This window comes from Astatotilapia calliptera, chromosome 4 (assembly GCF_964374335.1).
Source record: "Astatotilapia calliptera chromosome 4, fAstCal68.1, whole genome shotgun sequence".
Lineage (NCBI taxonomy): Eukaryota > Metazoa > Chordata > Actinopteri > Cichliformes > Cichlidae > Astatotilapia > Astatotilapia calliptera.
Genome location: NC_137425.1, coordinates 20,086,807 through 20,105,874, shown reverse-complemented (window position 1 = coordinate 20,105,874; position 19,068 = coordinate 20,086,807). Strand labels below are relative to the sequence as shown.

The following is a 19,068-nucleotide window of genomic DNA, read 5'->3' as shown; positions in this document are numbered from 1 at the left end:
CAGTAATTTTCTTTTCCTTCAGATTCAATGCAATATAAAAACAGAATAGAAAAATGATTCAAAAGAATCTGTGCTATTTTATATAAATGCAAACTGTGTTCTGTTATGTTGCGTATTTATGGAGTCTGCAGCAGAGAGACCCTACAGTAAATGGACAGAATATTCAGCCCGAATACACTCATGTGTATTACAGGACCACAGTCACATTCACAGAAAGAAAAATCTCTAAGACTCTAATAAACTCCTGTCGTTTCTGTTTACTTTTTAAAACTCCTTAGCAAGAACCTTTTGTGAGTTTGTAAGTATTGATAAAGCTCTGAAATAAAAGGCCAGTACATGAAACTGAATTCACTGATCAATGTTGTTATAAACTGATTAATTTATGACATAAAATACTTTTGTTAAAAAAATATTTTTGTTTGCGAGCTTGTATTTATTTATTATATTGTACACTTTAATCTATAAACCAATAAGTTGTGCAAAGTACTTGTTTATAGAACATAACATTTACATGTACATTAAATATTATAACATTTTTTTAATTGACAAAAAGTGTTTTTTTCTTTCAATTTTATTAGCAATCAAATCAGACTTTGTCTTGTTGTATGGATTCAACATACAAAGTCAAGCAAGGTCGTAACTACTGAAGTTCTCCTCTTCCTCTCATATTGATGTCTGCACTGTAGACTGGGCAGAGACAAATGGCTTAAACAATGATCAGAAATTATATTTGGCTTGCTTTTCTCATTCTTATTCCAGCAGCCAAAAGGCAAAGAGGCAGAGTTCACCCTGGAGAGGTCAATAATCTGTCACGGGGCAAGTTGTAATTCTCCTTTTAAAATTCAGGTTTTGATGAATGAAATACCCTTCAACCTCAGAGTTATTTTTTAAGATTGTTTAATTTTTTCATCTTTTAAAAATGTTAAAAACACAGTCTCTATTAGTGCTTGAACAATCAATGTATCTCTAATCATGTATCAGCGTCTATCTGTATGCAAAGTAAGCTCCCCCACAGACTTGATATAATGCTGCAGGTTGCAAAAGAAGAATAGAAGCTCCTGGAAGATCACCTTCAGCACCAACATGTTCTCTGTAGCTCTGCTGCTGCTGCTGGCTGCTGGATCCTGTGAGTCTCACTGAACACAAACACTGACAGCATGAAAACTACACGCTTTTAATTTGACTGCATTCAATGTGTTTTTTCCACAGGTGTAAACTGCGAGCAGCTGACACAGTCACCCTCTGTTATACTGCAGCCAGGTCAGCGTCTGACCATCACCTGTCAGGTCTCTTATTCTCTTGGCTACTGGACAGCCTGGATCAGACAGCCTGCAGGGAAAGGACTGGAGTGGATTGGGGTGAAAAATACTGCGAGCTCTTACTATAAAGATTCACTAAAGAGCAAGTTCAGCATTGACTTAGACACTTCAAGCAAGACAGTGACTCTAAATGGTCAGAACATGCAGCCTGAAGACTCTGCTGTGTATTACTGTGCCAGAGAATCACAGTAACACAAACTGTTAAGACCCCTGAACAAAAACCTCTCAGGGCCTGAACAACTGTAGCATCAAGCCACCAGAGGAGGAGCTCTAAGACCATGAATGAATTTAAGATGTTTTTCTAAGAAACTTACTCTTGTTGTAGTCTCATAACTGTTTAAATATGGTGGGTTTAAATGATGAGTAACAAACACTTGAATAAAATAATTGGGTGAACAAAACTTAAAGAGTACTGAGAATGTTATCTGTTCAGATGGATTTTAGATCTATGATTTTGGGTCAAACAAAGGAAATCTGCATCTGTAAGGAATATTAATACAGTACTAGTTTAAAAGAAATTAGTGGGGGGGGGGGGGGGGGGGGGAGAAACAGTCAGTTGTGGATTTAGTAATCCGCGGGTTCATCTCCTGAGTCATGTCTGAGTGTGCGTATACAAACAGCTTTGTGTACGTAGCTTAATGTTTAGTCAAAATTATAAATAAAAAAAACAAATGAAAATAAGATCATGTAGTTTTATTTCATATTTTAAAAAAAATGTTTAAAGAGACGTAGCCACATAAAAATAAATTAAAAAATAACTGGTATAACTGGGTACAGTATTCTGTGTTTGTCTGATATCAGACAAACACTGAAAAACAATCTCTCAGAAGAGATCCTTGATCTTAAGGTTTTTATTTCCTTGTTAAGTCAACTTATTAAAAATTTTATGAATGGTTGACCTGAGGAAAAAGTATAGTTTCTGCATTCAGAAGGTTGGCCTGAATAATTCAAAATGTGGAGTGTTGACTTGAAGGAGAGGATGTGTGTTTGTCTTTGAGGAGGAGGAGCTGATGCAAACTATGATCTCTACCATGTTTGAAGACATGATGCAGAATATAAGACAGGGAATACATGATTAACCACCACTGTACACGGAGCAGAGACAAATGGCCTTGACAATGAATCATCCTGAATTCATGGTTGTTTTTCTGATCCTTTCAATTTACTGGGCTGGTAAGGAAAGGGCAGTCGTTTTACTAACATTGTTGTGAAAGTGAAATGATAAGCTTGGAAAACAGTCACTAGTTATTCTTGTTTGACTGCAGGTACTGAGAGCCAAACACTGACAGAGTCTGAATCAGTGGTTAAAAGGCCTGGAGACTCCCACAGACTGACCTGTACATACTCAGGGTTTGGTGGTGATATTCATGCTGCTTGGATCAGACAGGCTGCTGGAAAAGGACAGGAGTGGATTGCTTGGATCTACTATGATGGTAGTGACAGCCACTACTCTCAGTCATTCAGAGGCCGGTTTACCATCTCCAGAGACAACAGCAGAAAGCAGGTGTATCTGCAGATGAACAGCCTGACAACTGAGGATTCAGCTGTTTATTATTGTGCCAAAGAGCCACAGTGACACAAGAGGAAGAAACGCTGTACAAAAACTCAGCACATCAAACCAAGTTAGAAAAACAAAACAATGCTCAGTTTGCTTTCTGCAGTTCACTTTGAAAAATTATTAAAGATCAGCGCACCGAAAGAAAGAAATAATACGGGATTATCAGGACCTCATATCATTAAATATTGTATCTTGTGTGTGCTCATTTGATCTATGTTATTTTATAACATAATAATAATAATATAATCAGAACTAATGTTGGGAGTTATAATTTTCTTTTGCATACACCAAAACATTTTTAGAACTGCCAGTTTAAAAATTTGAATTTGAAATTTGTCAGCAAACTTCCTCACTGACTGTTATATTTATTCTAAACAAGTGTTGTTAAACCTAAATAAATTCTCCCTGTTCACTGAAACATTTATTGATGATGTCTTGATAAATGTTCAATCATCCAGGTTAGGAAATCCCCAAAAGTTGTTTCTGTTCATCTGGACGTAACATTTTCAGTGGGAGAAACTCATCAGAGTGACATCTTCAGTCTCAGCTGACTGCAGGTTTTCCCAACCTTATAAACAGTACATGTGCACAATGACTGAAGCTAGCACCACTGATAAACAATGAGCTCTGAGATCAGTTTCTTCATCATTTATATGGAAATAGTCATTCACTTTGACCAACAACCACTGACCAAAGACCATGGATGAGTGACGAAATGTTTGTCATCCATGGTCCACTGAAAACGCAATGTCCAGATGAACAGAATCAACTTTTTGGGATTTATAATGATTAATCATTATTTATTAATGTCAGAGGTCAGACTATTTACACCGTTTTAACAGATATGTAGATCAAAATCAGGTAGACATTTTGTAATAACAGAAACTTATTATGGGACCTTGGTCAAAGTTTGAATGGTATGAACAGTTTATAAGGGTTTAAACTTGAACATTTTATAGCATATTAGAATAATTCATTTCTGTTTCCTGTGGAATTGATGCAAAAGCCTGATTTATTTCTTTTCTACTTATCTGACTTCAGTAAAGTTGACAGCGAGTTAAGGACATGCAGTTTAACAGTATGGACTACAGGACAGGACTGCTGCTGTTAACTATCTGCTGGGCTGGTGGTTAAGAATACGTAGCCACATAAATATCAATAATGTTAAAGATCCATGCTACATATTTTCTGAAATCAAAAGTGTTGTTTTTATTTAAAAATAAAATCAAACTCAGTCATACTGTGCGAGTTTAATTACAGGACTTTGTTTTATCACATCCAGTGATTCTTTTCCTTCTCCCTTTTAGGAGAAAGTGAATGATTAATCTTAATGATATTTTATACTGGGACTGTCAAGCAGTGTGTCTGTAGTGCTGTTAGGTTTTCTTTGCAAATCCTTACAGCACTTGGGTGATACAGTGTGTGTGTACTAATACCCTGCTCCAGTCCTGCTGCTGGTGAGCCCGATGGTTGTTCCTTACTCACACTCACCTAAGAGGAGGCTCATAGGTCCACATGTTTCCAATAGGATAGCAACTCAGTTGGATTTGTTTAAGTTTTGATACATTTCTGTTTTAACACTCAAATTCTTAACCCCTTAATGCCCAGTGTATCATATTCGATTCATACAGTTTTTGTGTTTTTGTGTTTTTGAGACATCTACATCATCAGTGCGTTTCCTCCCCCAAATAAAAATCTAAATAAATTTCACATTTTAAAGCAAAAAACTGCACAAAACAACGCTGGATGTAGCAAATATGATACAAAATAAAATTCATATGTTTTTTTTAAATATATTTATTTTTTTATTGCAAATTCTGTAGTCATGAATGCAAAGTTTCTTTTTGTGTTGAAACTATGACGTCTCTTACTGTGATAGTCATCAAACCTGTAGTTTCCTGTGTGCCCAGGTGTCACTGTTGCAACAAAGGTTCACAGTTCTCCTGCTTCTTTCAGTTTTAACTCTGGACCAAAACACTCGGATGTAACAGAAAACGTCCATCTAACTTCTCAGTGTGGGATTTCTTGGAGGCGAAAGTAATTGATCATCAATCACCAGCCACAGAGAGCTTCCACTTCATATATATTTCAAACTTTTGCATCTGAAATCCAAATGATCTTACTTAGCTAATGTACTTTAAGATTTTGTTTATTTATTTACAGGACAATGAAAAAATGAAAATACTGCAAATGGACTTAAATATATGATATTCAGTAACTGAACTTAACTAGTTGCTTTTGTCGTAGATTTTTGTGTTAATAAAGTCTGCAACCAGTTGTGGTGAAGCTATTTTATTACTGCATGCAGCAGAGCAAACACACACATCAAAACATCACGGTTATACAGTCATAAGAGTGCTAACCTTGGGGCGTCACAGTGTCCCTTTTATAACATCGCACAAACTCTCTGTATGTCTCACCCAGGCTGCTGCTGGACAGAGAAGACTCCCACTATCATTTCCCAGATGCTGGCCTTCCTGAGAGTTCATCATTCTGAGCGATAGTGAAACATCCTTAGGCTTTGCTAAGCTGTTTTTCAGCAGGTCATACTGACACATACTTCATGTAAGCAAACAAAGGTTATACAAAAATCCTACAGTGAAGTTATAAACACCTAAATGTAAATGTGAGGGTTAACTAGATTTTTCCCCATTACACTTTCCAGAGCAAATTTAAGTATTGAAATAAGTTGTGAAAAAAGGTATTATGACCTTTTAATTAGTTAGGAAACATGTTATTTTATTAGTTATTTAGGCAACTATCAGTTAGTTTGACTGGCTTGAAGTTGTGTTTTTCATGTCCGGAAATGATTTTATTTCTCTTTGGCTTCACCAGTTTGTTAAAAGGAACTTTAAGGGCTCTTTATGGCACTGTTGTGCCCTTGAAACCAAGATTTCCAGTAGCTACTGCTGCACATAAATGGTTTACAGCTGAGTCCCCATATTACACACAAGTGCTGCAGTAGAAATAATGAATTACAGGGACTGGATCCATATAATGCACACAAATACTATCAGCATGTTGCCAGTGGAACATAAATTTTGGGTCATATACAACACAGCACATACCTCTTTCTATGTAAAGGAGTGGCTTGGCTGCTAAATGCTTAAATCCTGCCATTAGTAGTCACACAAAAACTTGGGCAACTTTCTTTGAATACTTCTGAGTTTGAGATCTTAAAAAAAGACCTTTGGTATGAAACAAGTCTTTTGATGTAATTCAAGTTTTAATATTTGAAAATTTATGTATTATAAAGTAAAAATAAACTATAATCAAAAACAAGAAAATGATACTTTTCTGTTTTTTCAAGTTTTTACTTTGAGAAAACTGGTATTTGTCAGTGAGGAGGAGGAGTCGATGCAAATCCCATTCTTTCAGTTCATTTATATATGTTGAAGAGTAACTGTGGTGACTCAATCTAATAGACAAGCTTTTGACTGGACAACAACTTTCACGACTTTAACAATGATCACATCTGTTTATTTAGTTATTTTACACATACTATGTTGTTTCTTGGCTGGTAAGGACACATTTTGTTGAACATTTAAACTGACAAAACAAAAAGTGATTGAACTAAAAAGTTAACATTTCTTTAGGTACTGAGGGTCAAACGCTGACTGAGTCTGAACCAGTGGTTAAAAGGCCCGGAGACTCCCACAGACTGACCTGTACATACTCAGGGTTCAGTAGTAATTATGATACTGCTTGGATCAGACAAGCTGCTGGAAAAGGACTGGAGTGGATTGCTTATGTCAGCAGTGGCAGTAGCAGCATCTACTACTCTCAGTCAGTTAGAGGCCGGTTTACCGTCTCCAGAGACAACAGCAGAAAGCAGGTGTATCTGCAGATGAACAGTCTGACGACTGAGGATTCTGCTGTTTATTATTGTGCCCGAGAGCCACAGTGACACAAGAGGAAGCAACGCTGTACAAAAACTCAGCCAAGTCAGAATTTGCTTTCATGTCCAGCACATTAAAAACAACAACAACAACAAAGATCAAACAGCTTCATCAAGAACTTTGAAGATTAATTCTGTTTTCCTATTTTTAAGTGGAAATTTTTAAATTAATTTTGTATGATTGTGTTAAAAGTTTTAAAGAAGTCATAAAAAAAATCCTCTGAAAACTGTTAGTCTTTTAAAAGTTTCTTTTTTCTATTTTATACATCCGTCGGTATGCAAAATAAACTTCCTTCCAGACTAACATAAAGACTTTATTTAATATACTTGGTTGCAACAGAAGGAGATTAGCTCCCTGTAGAAAACTGTAGCTCTGCTGCTGGATGCTGTGAGTCTCATTGAGCACAAACACTGACAGCATGGACACTACACATGGTTACTTGTATTAGAACTGTGTTTAGCATGACCTAAACAAAAACACACATAAAATGTGCTTGAACAGTTATACCATGAAATCACCAGAGGGAGAGCTCTAAGACCATGAATGAATTGTAGATTGTTTTTATGATATCATCTTATGTGACTTTTAGTGTCTTTTGTGTTCATGATATCGTCAGTTTAAATTATGCCCCATGAATTAAAACGTTATAGCACGAAACCACCAAAAAGAGGAGGTGTCACGGTCCTGGGTCTCCTGACCCAGCGTTTTTAGTTCTTTGGGATTTTTGTATTATTGTACTTGTGTGTGATTTATTCTATGGCTTCTAGTTTTGATCCCTTGCCCTTCATGTCTCTCTGTGTCCCCTCTGTTCTGTGTAATTGTGTGTCTTTGCATGTTTGAGTTTCTTGTTTTCTGTCACTCTGCATTGTGCATTATGTTCTCATGGTTGGTTTTTTGTTACTCTCTCTAGTCTAGTCTCTTGTGTTCCCAGCTGAGTATTTCCCTGTGTATTTTGGTTCTTAGACCTCTGCCTTATGGTTTATGTCTCTGTGTTTCTTAGTTGCTGTCTCCACTGTGTCAAGTTCGCGTCTCTGTGTGATACTTCCTGTTTTACTTTGATGGTCCATGCCTCATGTGAGTGTTTCTAGCTTTGCTTGTCTCGTCAGTCCTGATTTCTCCCAGCTGTGCCCTCCTTCTGTGTCTCATTCCCCTCGTTACTTCCCAGTGTATTTAAACCCTGTGTTTCTCTGAGTCAGTGTCGCGTCGTCCCTCATGCTGTGTGGATCTCCCTGTGTGTCTCTCTGTGAGTTTTCCAAGTTCCCAGTTTAGATTAGTTTGTATGTTTTTTCCCTGCCAGCAAATAAAGCTGAGTTTTGAGTTCACCTCCCTGAGTCTGTGAGTCCTGCACTTTGGGTCCAACTCCTGCCTGCCGCACAGCGATTCATGACAGGAGGAGACTGCAAAACTGCTAATGTCACTTGATATATACAGCAGCACAAAACACAAAGACTCAACATACACTCTGCAGACTGAACAACAACAACAACAACTGTTACAATGATCAGACCTTTTTATTTAATATTTTTTCTTTTTCTGTTTTATTTCTTGGCTGGTAAGGACAAACAAATTAATTGGAAAAATAAAACTATGTGAGGAAAATTTTATTACACTAATGAACTCTTAACACTTTTAGATACTGAAGGTCAAACACTGACTGAGTCTGAATCAGTGGTCAAAAGGCCTGGAGACTCCCACAGACTGACCTGTACATACTCAGGACTTGGCGGTGATATTGCTGCAGCTTGGGTCAGACAGGCTGCTGGAAAACGTCAGGAATGGATTGCTTTGATCTACAGTGATAGTATCACCTTCAACTCTCAGTCATTCAGAGGCCAGTTTACCATCTCCAGAGACAACAGCAGAAAGCAGGTGTATCTGCAGATGAGCAGTTTAACAACTGAGGATTCTGCTGTTTATTATTGTGCTCAAGAGCCACAGTGACACAAGAGGAAGAAACTCAGTACAAAAACCCATCAAACTACGTCAAACACTGATTTCAGGTTTTTTTCCCCAAAATTACAGAAAATACATTTAACTCAATCCTCACACTCAGAAATGCAATAAAGTTGGTTTTGTGAAGCATTTGTGTTGTATAGTTCTTTTTTTTTTTTTTGGTGGATTTTTACATGTAAATATTGTTATCTTCCGTGTCTGAATTGAGAGTTGAAGGACTTTTGTTTTTAAGAAAAATAAATCCAACACTATATTTGTTTTTAAATAATATTTCCTTTTAATTGTACTAAAATTGTTTCTTACTACTTGTTTCTACTCTGGTCGAAAGAATCCACGCTTCGTACTGATGTCCACAATTCTTTTATTCCTCTCACAATCATGGAGCACCGTGAAAACTAGAAACAAGTAAAATAATATCGATAGCACATATGATATTCATCTCAGCCACTTATTTCCTTTCACAAGGTGCACAAGTGTTAAACAAATAACAGCATAATGATTTTTTACCGTGTACCCCTTGTAAAACCAGCAGTAGAAAAGTTGTATATTCCGAAAAGTCCGCCGTGTTACCGTTCTGTCTTGTCTCTCCCGCGCACAACTTCCGGTTCCCGCAACTCACAGGAAGTGACTACTTCACAATAATATTTTAACAGAAACATTTCTTATAAGCAGGATATATCACTGGATTCATAGATTACCTTTCCTACTGCAAATGTACACAAGCATGAGAAGCAAATAAAGAAAACAAATAGAAAACAATAACGATCTCAGATTCACTTTGGTGTTGTCATGGCAACCCACACAAACATTTCAGCGTCAGCTACACTCCCACCAATTACCTTTGATTATTACAATTGAGAACGTAAATACACTTGCATTTCTCATTATATCAATGGTAATTCCCAAGCACCATGTTGTTGTTTTAAACATTCTTGCATTGACATAAACAATATTCTTTTCTCAACAAATGAATTCAACAATATGAACAGTAGATTTTACATCTCCATAACATGTGCATGAAGTACAGCATAATGACAACTTCTATTTTAGAAGGGAAATCTAATCAATGAATGACATTTTTCCCATTTAGCTGTTTTTCACCAGGACCACTAATTTCTGAATGGGTCTCTGAATGATTGAGGGTTGGACGAGGCGTTCGCCTCCCTTTCCTAACTTCCGATCACCAGTCTGGATTGTCACCTTCCGTACAAGTCCATCATCATCCTCATGTGCTTCCACAACCCTAGCAAGTTTCCATTCATTGCGAGGAATATCTTCCTCTTTGAGAATCACAATGTCACCCACCTCCACATTACGTCTTGGTGTATGCCATCGCTGTCTCAGAGCAATATTGGCCAGGTATTCCTTTCTCCATCTGTGCCAAAATTGCTCAGTCAAATACTGTACCCTTCTCCACCGTTTCTTAGCATACAGGTCCTCCTTGACGAATTTACCTGGAGGTGGAAGTGGGACTGAGGATTTCATGGTGATCAAGTGGTTCGGTGTGAGTGGCTCCAAGCTTTTGGGGTCATTGATGTTATCAACAGTGAGTGGGCGGTTATTCACGATGCACATAGCTTCATAAAGGAATGTCCTCAATGAAGCATCATCCAACCTTCCCACACTGCAGGCAAGGACTGTGCTCAGTACGCTTCTCACTGTCCGGATTTGACGCTCCCATGCGCCTCCAGCATGACTAGAGTGGGGCGTATTCATCTGGAAGTCGCACTGATTTTCTGCTAGGTATGCAGTCACTCTTTCCTTATCAAGTTCTTTCAGAGCCTTTGCCATCTCGTTTCTTGCCCCCATAAAGTTAGTTCCCTGATCGGACCTAATGTGCCTAACAGCTCCACGAAGGGCAATGAAGCAGCGCAAGGCATTGATGAATGCGTCAGTCGTCAAATCCTCCAACATCTCTATATGCACTGCCCTTGAGCAAAAACATGTGAAGAGGAGGCCGTACCGTTTTTGATCTTTGCGACCTTGTTTGGTGTGAAAAGGACCAAAGCAGTCCATACCACAATAAGTGAATGGTGGTGTGGGATCAACACGGTCACTAGGTAGATCTGCCATCCGTTGCTCCTCTGGTGGCGCGCGGGCTCTCCTGCACTGTACGCACTGCCTGATGTATTGGGCTACAGCCTTACTTCCACCAGTGATCCAGTAACCATTGGCTCTCAGGGCATTGAGGGTTTGTCCTCTGCCTTGGTGTTGTATCTTGGTATGATGGTGTGCAATGATGAGGTTTGTAACAGCACCATCTTTAGGAAGGATCACTGGGTGTCTTAACTCAAGAGGCACAGATGCCTTCCTCAGTCTTCCTCCTACTCTCATTATGCCATCTTGGAGAAATGGGTCAAGCTGAAAGAGTTGGTGGTTGCAAGGCAGCCTTCCTAGTTTCTGGCTGAGTGTGTTTAACTCCTCTTGAAAGGCATCTTGTTGTGCAAGCTTGACGAGAGTCTGTGCAGCTTGCTTTCTCTCTTCCACGCTTAAAGGCTCAGCGGTCCTGATCCTCTTTGCCAGCCGCTGGATACGAGCAATGACGTTGACAGCTGTAGTCCATCTTGAGAACCGCAGCAGATGCTTCTGGATGTCAAACTGCCTTGCTACATCAACCTTCAACACCTGAGTAGTCCTCACCTCTGGGTCTCCCACCAGCAAATCTGAAGTAGCCTGTTTTGTGGCTATCTCTCTTTCCCATAGAAAGCTGGGACCAGAGAACCAATTTGACTTGATGAGGTCAGCTACTTTGAGGCCTCTCGAGGCATGATCAGCAGGGTTTTCTCCTGTGTCAACATAGTACCATTTCCGTGCATCGGTGGTTTCTCGAATTCTCTGCACGCGGTTTGCCACGAACACATGGAACCTTCTTGCTTCATTATTGATGTAACCAAGCACGACCTTTGAGTCTGTCCAAAAATATTCGTCATCAACCTTGAGTTCTAGCTCCTCTCTTAACATGCTGCTCACAGATGCCGAGGTTACTGCTGCAGTTAACTCAAGTCTCGGTATGGTAACTATTTTGGTTGGTGCAACCCTCGCCTTGCCCATGACCAAGGAGCAGCATACCCTTTCTCTGCTTACCACTCTGATGTAAGAGCACTGGCCATACCCTTGACTGCTTGCATCAGAGAAATGATGAAGCTCGACTCTTTGAATCTCGCCAAGGCTGTCAGGTATGAAGCATCTTTGAATTTCAATTCTTTCCAGGTTCTCCAGATCCTTCATCCAAGTCTCCCACCTTAACTTCAAGCCTTTGGGTAGTGGCTCATCCCACCCTGTGCCTCTCTGACACATCTCCTGCAGCACTCTTTTCCCTTCAAGAATGACTGGGGCTAGAAACCCCAAAGGGTCATACAAGGAGGCCACAATTGAAAGAATCCCTCGGCGCGTTGCTGGTTTCTCCTCAAGTGACACCTTGAAGGAGAAGCTATCATTTTCAACATTCCACCTTATACCTAGCACTCTTTGAACTGGTAAATCCTCGTGATTAAGATCAACATTCTTTACCTCCGTAGCACGCTCTGCAACATCGACAGAGTCAAGGACCTCTCGGCTGTTGGAGAGAAATTTGTGAAGGTGCAGCTTTCCTTTGGCACACACGGCTTGGGCTTCTTTGACCAGTTCAATTGCCTTACCCACCGACTCTACACTTATGAGACCATCGTCGACATAGAAATGTTTCTGGATGAAGTTAGCTGCGGAGGGGTACTCTTTCTCACATTGGCTGGCAAGGTGCTTCATGCCATAATTGGCGCAGCCAGGGGATGATGATGCTCCAAACAGGTGAACCTTCATGCGGTACTCTCTGGGTTCAGAGTTTGTGTCTCCATTTTCCCACCAGAGAAACCGCAGGTAGTCTCTATCATCCTCGCTCACATGAAACCTGTGGAACATTTTCTCCACATCACACATGACTGCGATGGGATGTTTACGGAAGCGGCACAGCACGGCTGTTAGGCTATTTGTGAGGTCAGGTCCTGTTAGCAGATGGTCGTTTAAGGAGGTGCCTTCATACCTTGCAGAGCAGTCGAAAACCACTCTGATTTTTCCTGGTTTTCTGGGGTGGTAAACTCCTTGGTGTGGGATATACCAGACTTTCCCCAGCTCTGCTTGGTTTTCCACTTTCTCTGCATCTCCATCCTTGAAGACACCTTCCATAAATCTCACGTAGTCTATTTTGAATTTGGGATCTCTGTCCAGCTTCCTCTTTAGATGCTTCAGCCGTACTAACGCCAGCCCTTTGTTGTCTGGGAGATGCGGACGTGCTTTGAAAGGGAGAGGCATCTCCAGGTGACCATCCTTATTTTGTTGGATTCTGTCTTTCAAGATCTGCAGGAAGCAAATATCTTCTTGAGATATGCTTCTGTCACCAGGTTTTGTGTCTGCAAAATCAGACTCCAGGGCCTTGATGACAGCAAATGGTGTTATGGGTGGCACCTCTCTGACAGACACTCGATGACAAAAACCAGTCACATCTTTAGCCTGCACACGCTGTGGTGCGCTTCCCACAATGCTCCAACCAAGATCCGTCTCAATAGCATAAGGCTCATAGTCACCCCCAGTGACGACCCTTCTTGGAATTAACGCTCTGGAGCAGTCGTATCCAATCAACAATCCAACACCACAGTCCATCAACGGGGGTATCTCCTGGGCCATGCTTACAAGGTGTTTCCATTTGTTGGCTGTCTGGCAAGTGGGAATATGTGTGCGGTCAAGGGGAATGAAGTCCCTTGTGTAGGCTGGAGGCAAACTGATGGAAACATTAGAGGAAAATCCTCTAACTTTGAGCTTGCATACTCTTTGACTCTTCACGACTGAGTCTCTCCCCATCATGGTGGAAAGTTTAAGTTTCACTGGTTCCATTGTTGCTTGTAGCTTTTCGCACACCTCCTGATCAACAAATGTGTGACTGCTTTGAGTGTCCAATAGTGCATACACTAGGGTTTCAGTGTCCGGAGCACTAAGTGTTGAGATCCACACTGGGACTATCATTGATGTACTCCCACCTTCACCTCCACTCACACAACATGATAATGACAACGTACTTTCTTCAACTGCGCCTTGTGTTGATGCTGCTGTAGAACGATCTTCATGCAATGGCGTTGGGTGACTCTTTCTGCATATGCCACACATGGCCCTGTTCCTACAGTCTTTAGAATTGTGACCCTTTCTTAGACATGCAAAACACAACTTATTTTCAAGTATGCATTTTTTCTTATCCTCTACAGACATGTCCATAAGCCTCTTGCATTTATGTATGGAATGGTTCTCACTACAGCAAATACACTGGCCATTATTGGAATTTTGTGTTGGTGTGGTCCATTTCTTTGGTTTCCCTGCATCTCCCAACTTGATTTCACCAGGGTCAGATTTGGCGGTGGAGCTTGATGGAATCGGGGGTTTCACATTTGTGGCAAACGTGTTTGCTTTTGAACGCTTCATCTCTCTTGCTGGTGCCTCTGCAGAGTGCCTTAAGGCATGTAAGGATGACACTGGATTGCATGCGATGCGTGACTCCTTAGAGATAAAGGAAGCAAACTCATGAAAGCTTGGATAGTCGTTGCCCCGATCTAGCTGCTCTGTGACATAACGGTTCCATCTAGATGTCACCCAATCAGGAAGCTTGACTAGTATTTTCTGATTCTCCTCACAGTCGTTAAGAACCTGTAAGCCCTTTACGTGAGGCATGGCATTACTACATGTTTGGAGGAAATCACTGAAATCTCTTAACTTGAGATATTCCTTTCCACCAATCTTCGGCCACCCATTTAGCTTATCTCTGAAAGCCCGCTGCACTACAAAGGAATGGCCATATCTAGCATTTAACCTATCCCATGCTTGTTGATAGGCTTCTTCATCTTTTCTGTAGAAGCTGCCTTCAAGAGAGGATTTTGCCTCACCTGCTATGTACTTTTGCAGGTAGAATAGCCTGTCTGCAGGGTCAGAGCATCGTCTCTCTATGAGGGCTTTGAAGCTTATGCTCCATTCTGTAAACTTCAGAGGATCGCCCGAGAATACAGAAGGTTCTGGAGTTGGCAAGCGAGTAAGAGCTAATGACTCTTGTAGCGATTGGACCAATGATGTCTCGTTTTGCACAACCTGCCGTTCTTGATCTGGGATGTGGTGAGCGAAGGGGTGTGCATCACTCGCTTTGCTGAATGGAGGACTGCGTGTCCCATCCCTTCCCTCTTCTTCAGTGTAGACATTTAGCTTTGCCTGAATTACATCAATGTCCCTCTGATTTTCAAGTTTTCTCAACTGCTGACGTTGAGCTTCGATGGCAGCTTCCATATCAATTTCGGCTTTCTTTGCAGCCAGCTGAGCAGCCACTTCCGCTCTCATAGCTGGAATGCTAGGTGACTCTGAGAGATGGTTAGAATTGTGACAGCTGGGTGCAGTAACTCTGGAGGCTGTGGATCCATATATGGACCTAGCATATTCATTATCAAGTAGCATGCGTAACCTTGATCTTTCCGCCACCGTGTCAAACTCACCTTCATCTTCAGTCAGACGTACTCTCATCAGCTGCAGCAAGTCGGCCGTCACGGCTGAGCATGCATCGATCTTTCTTCGAAATGCTTGACTTGGTGAGGTTTGGAGTCGAATTCTGTCATACTGTTCCTTTAATTCAGACTCAAGCTTCTCAGCCTCATCCATCATATCATACATGTCACTCTCAGAGCATACTTGCTTTAACTTTGTGCGAATGTCTCTTACGTTGCTTTTCCATTTCTCGTATGTTGCTTTGAACCTCTTCTCCTTTTGAGTTAACTCTTGATCTTTCAGTTCCTGCATTTTTGGCGTTAATCGCCTTTCACGAGAGGATTTTCTTGCTTTTGTCTCAGATTTCTCAGACACTACACTTTTTTCCTCTTCCAAATCCCCTGCATCTTGTACTTCTGACATAACATCAGGGTGACTATGACCATCTTTAGACATTTTCAGACTTAAAGGGGGTATCTTATGAAGAGGACAAGATAACTAAGGTAATTACAAGAATGGATGTAATAGGCGGAGAATTATTAAAATTAACACAAAGGAACCTTAGCTTAGATTCTTACGTATGACAGCAAATAAATTTTCAGTTTCAGCCTTCATGAAGCTTGCAAGCAACAGGTAAGAAAACAACAATAATTTCCAGAACTTCAACAGATTGTCCTTTTTTTTTTTCTTTTTTTTTGTTTGTTTGTTTGTTTGTTTTTTTTTTTACACAATCCGAAATTTGAACACTATTAATTCCTTGTCCATTACAGCAAATTTGTAGCTCATGTTCTATCCATCAACTCATGAGGCATAATAACTGCGCAATATAGCCTGAGGACTCACGCTTTAGCCTGAAACCGCTTCTTGGAGTGTCCGCTGAATCTGCAGCTCCCGATTGGTTGTCACAAAATGCAAAGCAACGTGTCCACTGAAGCCTGTAGCTCGCTGCAGGATGAGAAGCAACCGAGACCTGTAGCTTGCTGCAGGATGAGAAGAGCTTTGCACACCGAAGCCTGTAGCTTGCTGCAGGAGGGGAAGCGCGTTTGCAAACCGAGACCTGTAGCTTGCTGCAGGATGAGAAGAGCTTTGCACACCGAAGCCTCCAGATGGATTGGGACACGTTTTCACTGTTTCTACTCTGGTCGAAAGAATCCACGCTTCGTACTGATGTCCACAATTCTTTTATTCCTCTCACAATCATGGAGCACCGTGAAAACTAGAAACAAGTAAAATAATATCGATAGCACATATGATATTCATCTCAGCCACTTATTTCCTTTCACAAGGTGCACAAGTGTTAAACAAATAACAGCATAATGATTTTTTACCGTGTACCCCTTGTAAAACCAGCAGTAGAAAAGTTGTATATTCCGAAAAGTCCGCCGTGTTACCGTTCTGTCTTGTCTCTCCCGCGCACAACTTCCGGTTCCCGCAACTCACAGGAAGTGACTACTTCACAATAATATTTTAACAGAAACATTTCTTATAAGCAGGATATATCACTGGATTCATAGATTACCTTTCCTACTGCAAATGTACACAAGCATGAGAAGCAAATAAAGAAAACAAATAGAAAACAATAACGATCTCAGATTCACTTTGGTGTTGTCATGGCAACCCACACAAACATTTCAGCGTCAGCTACACTACTTATACTGAATGCCACAGTGTGATCTGTTTTCTCTTATAATCTGTCAGCATCCATTTGTATGCAAATCAAACTTCCTCACAGGCTGATATAAAGTCTGATATCATGCTGTCAGTCACAGAAGGAGATGAGAAGCTCCCATCAGAGCATCTTTAGTACCAACATGTTCTCTGTAGCTCTGCTGCTGCTGGATCCTGTGAGTCTCACTGAACAGAAGCACTATGATCACTATGAACAGAAAGACTATTGTTACAGTCTGCAATGTTTTCTCCACAGGTGTGAAGTGTGCACAGCTGACACAGCCAGCCTCTGTGATTGTGGAGCCAGGTCAGCGTCTGACCATCACCTGTCAGGTCTCTTATTCTCTTGGCTACTGGACAGCTTGGATCAGACAGCCTGCAGGGAAAGCACTGGAGTGGATTGGGATGAAGTACACTGGGGACTCTCGCTATAAAGATTCACTAAAGAGCAAGTTCAGCATTGACTTGGACACTTCAAGCAACACAGTGACTTTAAACCAACAGAAAATGCAGCCTGAAGACTCTGCTGTGTATCACTGTGCCCAATACCACAGTAACACAAAACATCAGCAAACCTGAACAAATTGAAGTGTCTTTATTCAAAAAAATTAATAAATGGGGAAATTCCTTAGTGGATCACAATTTTTGATTGAGGTAGTTGTAGCAAGAAATTAAGCTCACGGCAGTTCAGCACCAGTTTACCATGTCCAAAGGAAACAACAGAAAGCAGCTGTATCTGCAGATGAGCAGCTTGACATCAGAGGACTCTGCTGTTTATTATTGTCCTCAAGAGACACAAAGCAAAGACCCTATCCTTTCAACTTTTTAAAAATTATCTTTTAATATTTTTAGGGCTCTCAAAATTAACATGATAATCACGATTAATGCGATTAAAATTAAATTAATTTTAATTATTAAATTAAAAAAAATTTACGCAATCAACCCATCTGGAGCACAGAAAGGACAAACTTTGGACAAACTGCCCGAAATGTGTTTACAGAGACATTTACAGAAAGCATGGACAGAATATGCAGCTTAAAGACGATGCTGTGTATTATTGTGCCAGAGAGTCACAGCATCATAAAACCATTAGGAGACCTGAACAAATACCCTTTATTGGCTGAACAGCTGTTTCGAACAGCTGTTTCTTCAGTTCACCAGAGGAGGCCATAAATGAATTCTGAAACTCTGTGACATTTTTTTTCCTAAGATGAATCTTAAAGCTGATCCTTAAAATGTCGCAAAACAAAACTGAAATCACTCATAAGTTTAAATTATGCACTACATTTCAAACAAGAAAAAAGGAGGCGTTTGCCTGCTGGAGTAAAATCTATTTTTTTCTAATATTAGGCTTGATAAAAGAAACAGATGTTAAGTTGCACTGGTGAAAACTTAAATAACCTTTTTATAGATATTTAACAGAATACTTAAGATGTTTACATGTTAGAAAAAATTCTCTTGAAAAAAAAAGCTATTTGCATAAATCTCCTGCAGCTCCGTGTCTTTGACAGATGTTTGGAAACAGACTAATATAAAGTTTTATACTTCTGTTAAACAGAACTCATTTTTATTTACTTTGTTCATACTTTACAGTAAAATGAACCATTATCATAAACACAAACACTGATGCTTCACAAAAATCTGACAAAACCTAAAGGTGCCAGTAGATCAGCATTTAGAAAACTTTAAACAAAAAGACACACATGTATATTGTAGTTTTGAATTCCTGATTTCCTGGCTTCCAAAAACAAATGCTTAACCATGATGTACTTTTGAAGGGAGTAACAAGTATAATTTTTACTATTTACTATAATTTTTACTATTATACTATACTAACAAATAAATAAAAAGCTTGGGGAGTCTTACCTGAAAACATTTGCTTAACAAGTAAAACATTTCAAATAATAATGCAATGAAATGATCAGTACTACAAGTTACAGTGTGGTTCTGTATTTGAGGGAGGAGCTGATGCAAAACTGTGTTCTAGTTTATCTTTACATAAAACAGAGAGTAAATCATTGATGTACCCACTGTAGACTGAGCAGAGATAAATGGCTTTCATCATGATCAGACCTTGTATTTGGTTCACTTTTCTCATTCTTTTAGTGAACTGGGCTGGTAAGGATTATAGATTTACTGTTACTGATGAAAACACATGAAATGTCTGCATCATTGTATCTATTGA

General features: G+C 40.0%; 1 protein-coding gene, 1 pseudogene and 1 gene segment (V, D, J or C); 2 read left to right on the top strand and 1 right to left on the bottom strand.

Annotated features, from left to right (window-relative positions):
• The first annotated feature begins 988 nt into the window (after positions 1-988).
• LOC145419269 (immunoglobulin heavy variable 4-38-2-like) lies at positions 989-1,528 on the top strand. The segment is given in 2 exon segments: positions 989-1,126; positions 1,210-1,528. Coding segments are annotated over 2 exon segments (345 nt in total).
• A 7,545-nt stretch (positions 1,529-9,073) lies between these two features.
• On the bottom strand, positions 9,074-16,863 carry LOC145428280 (uncharacterized). The gene is made up of 2 exons (XM_080300365.1): positions 16,544-16,863; positions 9,074-16,431 (listed from the first exon to the last, which is right to left on the bottom strand). The coding sequence occupies exon 2, from the start codon at positions 15,669-15,671 to the stop codon at positions 9,816-9,818; it is 5,856 nt and encodes a 1,951-aa protein (XP_080156491.1). The 5' UTR covers positions 15,672-16,431; positions 16,544-16,863; the 3' UTR covers positions 9,074-9,815.
• Positions 16,864-17,084: 221 nt separating this feature from the next.
• Positions 17,085-17,462, top strand: LOC145428458 (immunoglobulin heavy variable 4-38-2 pseudogene; annotated as a pseudogene).
• Positions 17,463-19,068: the final 1,606 nt, after the last annotated feature.